Consider the following 5,920-nt stretch of genomic DNA (forward strand, 5'->3'; position numbering starts at 1 on the left):
AAGGACACTCCTTCCCAACAAACATGTGTTCAGGATATTGCCAGAAATGTCCCTTAACAGTGACAAATGTTCGTATTTCCGCCTAATACATGTCTAACAAAACGCCAAATGCACTAATCTTCTTTAATTATGCCAAAAAATTAAGCCAACAAATTTGGTATAACAAGCCAGCATAATACTATATAATAACTTAGTTCGCTACTCATTACTTATAATCCACCAAGTTACTTAATAACAATAATATAACTTAGTGCACCACATTATTACATCACGATTAACATAGTTCACTGCATCATTGCATCACTTCATTACATCAGAACTAAGTTTACCAAGTGACAGGATTACAGCCTAAAGTCCATCAAGGACCAGACAATCCTGAATCCGAACTTCCCAGCACCACACGTAATTTCCTCTTCATCTACACCAGTGCGGCGTGGAGTGAAATCAAAGGTTCGTTCAGGACAAACACCAGCAGCCTCATTATTTATGCAAAACATCACATTTCTTTCCAGACAGATAGTAATGACACTTCGCCGGAGTTTGATAACTCCACTTTCATCACTTGTAACCACGCCATCTGCTGTGCTATCATGAATCACAATCGTTTGTTCATTGTCCAGCTTGCGAGCTTTATCCGCGATGCCAACTGTTATATTTCCTTTAAAAAGCCCCTCAATGAGCTTGATTTCAAAGGTGCACTCGACTGCATTCAGGACAGTTGTGAATCTCACTTCTGTAGTGCTGAGCCAGCTCTCAAGGGTTTCACTTCTAACCATGACATCTTTCTCTCTAGACAGTACTCGGCCATCAATGCTTATTAGACCCTTGCTAAATGGCCTGTCTGGAACTCCTTCTTCCCTTATTTTAAGATCTATCTCTAGATAGATGAAATCAACCAGCACTAGACCTCGATATGGGCCAGTTAAAATCAGCATTCCATCCTATGAAAAGAATTGCACGAGAGGTTAGAGTATGCTCATCCAAACACTGCTCAAAATGAAGATTGGAAGCATGCCATAAAAGCTACTCCATTTATATGCAGATGACTGTCTGGATCGACAACCACCAGCACTAAGATGACTCCATTTAGATGCCAATTAACAGTTGATATTAAATGCACCATGGAATAAAATGAAACCCGATTGGAACAAACTTAGAAGCAAGGATGTACCTTGTTGAGATGCTGGCAATCATCTCTATTGCGGTGAAAGAGATAAATGCACTTGTAGTCAATGCTGTCTCTGGCAATGACACGGCCATAGACATTGACTGGGAAGCCTACATCTGAGGAGACTATGCTGACAGAGAGGATGTTTGCAGAGTCTTCTAGCCCAAATTCATCTTGGTAGATACTATCGGTGTATCGCATTGGAGGGACAGACGCTGCAATGAATAAACAAAATATATCTGTCAGATTATTTCATCACAATAAACAGGCCCAGTTTGTGTTTTTCCTGTTTGTATCCCACTGAGTTAAACCATCTAATATTCTTATTTGACTTGCGAGTTAACTACAAGAGAAAGCTATCATCTCACCATTCGAACCAAGTTAATTTCAATTTTAGCAAAATCAGTGATTTCTGTTGTTAAGTGATATACGTATGAATCAAATCCAAGTACATGAACAGAGATTCGCTGTTAACTTGAAGAGAAAACAATCATCTCACCATCTGTGGAAAGTTAATTTCAGTTTTAGCCAAATCAGTGAGTTCCTGTTGTTAACTGAAACTGAATCCAATCTAGTAAACGGACTGAGATTTGCTGTTTACTGCTATGCATCAACAACGAACATGGCATGTCAGAGGATTCTCCTAACAGAGGATTATACAGGTGAGAGACGTCCTACTGTAACGTAATTCAGTTACTGTCAATCAGAAAAAATTACTACAGCTTCAGAAAATGAGAGGCCACTTACACTCCTCGTCGATGTTGAAGACGGAGAAGTCCCTGAGGAAAAACCGGGTGTAGACGTCGCGCCCCACCTTGGGATCGTGCTCGATGATGGAGTCCATGACCTTGTCGTGTGCCTCGCTTCTCCGCCGGCTCTCCTCCCGCTTCCGAGTCTTCTCCTCTTCCTCCCGCCGGGACCACTCCTTCTCCTCCACCGCCCAGGCCACCCACTTTGCCCGGTCATACAATAAAGGCTCTAAGCCCTCCACCTCCTCCTCCTCCTCATCCTCCAACTCCTCTACAGATGCCATCGCCAATTCGCCCGCCGCAGCCGCCGAGCCAATCGAGCAAACCCTACTTTTCCTCTTTGTTGATTCTTATAGATGCTGCTTTGGGCTGGGCCAAGGTCCAAGACTATTAAGTAACGTGTCAGCCTAGGCAGCCCCTGGGGTGTCCCTTAGCAATTGCCGCAACCGTAGAGACCTTCCCTACCCTGCAATCCCTTCTCGCCGGCGGTCGGCGGGGCCCGGGCTGTCCGGGACGGGGTTGGCTTGGGAACCTACCGCCCGCGGAAACATCTTCTCGGGCAAGAGATCTCAATGGAAAGTAAAGCTTCAGGCTCGGGGTCGGCTCCGACCGAGCTAGAGGCGATGATGGCAAAGCTTGGTTTGAAGGAGGAGGACCTCCAGGATGTAGTGGTGGATGATGAAGAATTACCAGAGGAAGCAACAAGATGGATGGCAATAGCAAGGGTGTATACAGAGAAAACCTATAGCCAGTAGTGGCTCTATAGGAGCATGAGGATTGCTTGGGACTTGGCGTAGGTGGTGAAGATCCATCCCCTGGAGGAGAACCTATACACACTGCAATTCTCGTGCCTTGGTGATTGGGAGCGGGTGATGGAAGAAGGGCCTTGGAACTTCAAAGGGAAAGCGGTGGTTATAGCACCGTATGATGGCTTCACCAGACCTTCCTCGATTGTGTTGAATACCATTGAGATATGGGCACAGATTCATGATCTGCCAGAGGGTTACTTTCCCCTCATCAAATCCCTTTCATCAACACTTGGAGAGTATATTTTTGCTGAACCCAAGTCCCAAGATTTTGAAGGCAATTTCTATCGTGTGCGCATCAGAATTGATGTTACAAAGCCTCTTAGGAACGCTGTCTCCCTGGTCAAGAGGAAGAAAAGAGAAATCTTTGTCGTCAAATATGAAAGGCTTCCTGATTGGTGTGCCGTTTGTGGTCACTTGGGACATTTATTCAAGGAGTGTGGAGATGGTGTGCATCCTCCACAGGCACTTGTTTTTAAGGATCTGAGAGTGGGCTGGTTCCAAGGCCTGGGGCGTGGTTCGGGTGAAGGAAGGGCAACACGGGGTGGTAGAGGCAGAGGCCGTTCGGGAAGAGGACCGGGACGTGGTGCATTCCATGATCAGCGGAGTTTTGAGGAATATGATCTGGCTGAGGAGAATAGCGGGGATGCAGATATGGAAGATGCAGAAAAATCTCGCAAGAGATCGGCGGCTCAGAATGAAAAACTACTGCAGGTTGCCCCACCTCTGGCGTCAAAGGGTACAGGAACACTGGCTCTCCCACCTCCAACTGTGCCCACTAGTCCACCACCGAAGCAGGACCCGAAGCGGGTCAAACCAAGTCAGCAGCCGGCGGACAAGAACTATCCAAAGAGCAGCAACCTACCACAAAACAATGATGCGCGTATGGCGGGCCTCCCAGGGGGGTCGCGCCTAGCGCAATGAGTCTTCTATGCTGGAACTGTCGCGGGGCCGGCAAACCCGCGGCAGTTCGTGAGCTTCGTGATCTCATGAGGCAATTTGCCCTCTCTATAGTTTGTATCCTTGAAACACAAATAGAAGGATCGCGTGTGGAGAATTTGGTAGGATCTCTAGGTTTTAATAAAAGTTTCGCTGTGAGTAGCTCTGGTCGTAGTGGTGGACTTGGAATTTTTTGGAATGAGGAAATAAAGCTTGAAGTTCTTGGTTATTCGGAATATCATATAGATGTAATGGTGAAAGAGTTGACACAGATAGAGACCCGCATTTCTTTTGTGTATGGAGAAGCCCAAGTGAACCAGCGGCACAAGACTTGGGACATGTTGCGGGCAATTGTTGTAACAGGTAGTGGTCCATGGATGGTAATTGGTGATTTTAATGAAGTGTTACATGGGTATGAGCATGATGGAGTGGGCTATCGGAGCCAGGCACAAATGGATGGCTTCCGTGACGCACTTGACACATGTGGCCTCTCTGATATAGGCTACACTGACTGGACGTTCGAAAGAAGAGTCGCTGGAGGGACATATACGAGGGTTAGGCTGGACAGATGTGTGGCTAACCCGGAGTGGATCCTAGCTTACCCAGGAGCGACTGTGGAGCACAAAACGGCAGCGTCAAGCCATCACGTACCACTACTACTTCGGATGGAGGACGTGCATGCATGCAGACGGCCCCCACGAGCTTTTAAATATGAGTTGTGCTGGGAACGAGACCCAACCTTGGCATCTGTAGTAAATGAGGGATGGGATAAAACTAATGCAAATTCGGTGGAGTCAGTGCGCAATAAACTCCAGTCGATGTCAACTGATCTCTTCACCTGGGACAGGACACATTTTGGCAGTGTCAGGCGGGAAATAGCGAGATTAAAAAATGAACTGCAGCTTTTGCGGGAGATCCCAGGAAGATCTGGCCCATCGCGACAGGAGACGAAGGTAGCTGATCAACTCGTCGAACTGTTCCACGGGGAGGAGATATTGTGGCGTTAGAGAGCACGCGTTGATTGGCTTGTGCATGGGACAAGAATACTTATTTTTTCCATCTTCGTGCTAGCAGACGACGACGGAAAAATCAAATTAAATCTTTAAAATTGTCTGACGGAAGAATGACTGAGGAGACAGATGAGATGGAGAAATTGGCGACTGAGTTTTATAGTAACTTGTATGCATCAGAGGGTGTCCATGGGACTAATCATGTCATGCAAACTGTCCCAGCAAGAGTGACTCCCGCTATGAATGAGACTCTGAATGCACCGTACACCCAAGAGGAAATTAAGCCAGCATTATTTCAAATGTTTCCAACAAAAGCTCCAGGCCCTGATGGATTTTCAGCACACTTCTTTCAGTGTCATTGGGACGTGTCTGGCCCTGAAGTAACTACTGCAGTGTTACGTATTATCAACGGAACCGAGTCGGCTGAGTGCATTAACGACACGATGCTCGTCTTGATCCCTAAGGTAAAAAATCCCACATCATTGGCACAGTTTAGACCTATTTCCTTGTGTAATGTCTTGCACAAAATTGCATCCAAGGTCATAGCCAACAGGTTGAAAGTTGTTCTCCCGGATATCATCTCAGAGGAACAGTCTGCTTTTGTTCCAGGAAGGCTAATTACAGATAATATAATAACTGCTTATGAGTGTTTACATTTTATGAAGAGGAACAAAGCAAAAAGAAATAGACACTGTGCGCTGAAGTTGGATATGATGAAAGCCTATGACAGAGTCGAGTGGGATTATCTGGAAGCGATAATGCTGAAACTGGGCTTTACAGAAAATTGGGTTCACATTGTCATGAACCTGGTTAGAACAGTAAAATTTTCAGTCATGTTCAATGGTAAGAAATTATAAGAGTTTCAACCTTCTCGTGGTATACGACAGGGAGATCTGATTTCCCCATATTTATTCTTGTTAGCAGCAGAGGGCCTTTCGTGCCTTTTAAAATCTATGGACGAGTCATCCAACCTGAGTGGAATACGGGTAGCCCCTACGGCTCCGCCAGTAAACCACTTATTATTCGCAGATGACAACCTGCTGTTTTTCAAGGCTAATATAGATGGGGCAAATGAGGTGAACCAGTTGTTGCATACTTATTGTCAGGCATCCGGGCAACACATCAATTATGAGAGGTCATCCATATTCTTTAGTAAGGGTTGTCCAGACCATATCAGAACAGAGATAAAAGGTTTGCTGCAGGTTCCTAATGAAGCTTTGTCTGCAAAGTATTTGGGAATGCCAACCG

At 45.8% G+C, this 5,920-nt stretch overlaps 1 protein-coding gene across 1 annotated transcript; it reads right to left on the bottom strand.

The window, feature by feature from the left end:
• Positions 1-212: 212 nt before the first annotated feature.
• On the bottom strand, positions 213-2,207 carry LOC125540796. The gene is made up of 3 exons (XM_048704379.1): positions 1,916-2,207; positions 1,172-1,383; positions 213-941 (listed from the first exon to the last, which is right to left on the bottom strand). The coding sequence occupies exons 1-3, from the start codon at positions 2,199-2,201 to the stop codon at positions 342-344; spliced, it is 1,098 nt and encodes a 365-aa protein (XP_048560336.1). The 5' UTR covers positions 2,202-2,207; the 3' UTR covers positions 213-341.
• Positions 2,208-5,920: the final 3,713 nt, after the last annotated feature.

This window comes from Triticum urartu, chromosome 1, assembly GCF_003073215.2.
Source record: "Triticum urartu cultivar G1812 chromosome 1, Tu2.1, whole genome shotgun sequence".
In the NCBI taxonomy this organism is placed as follows: domain Eukaryota; kingdom Viridiplantae; phylum Streptophyta; class Magnoliopsida; order Poales; family Poaceae; genus Triticum; species Triticum urartu.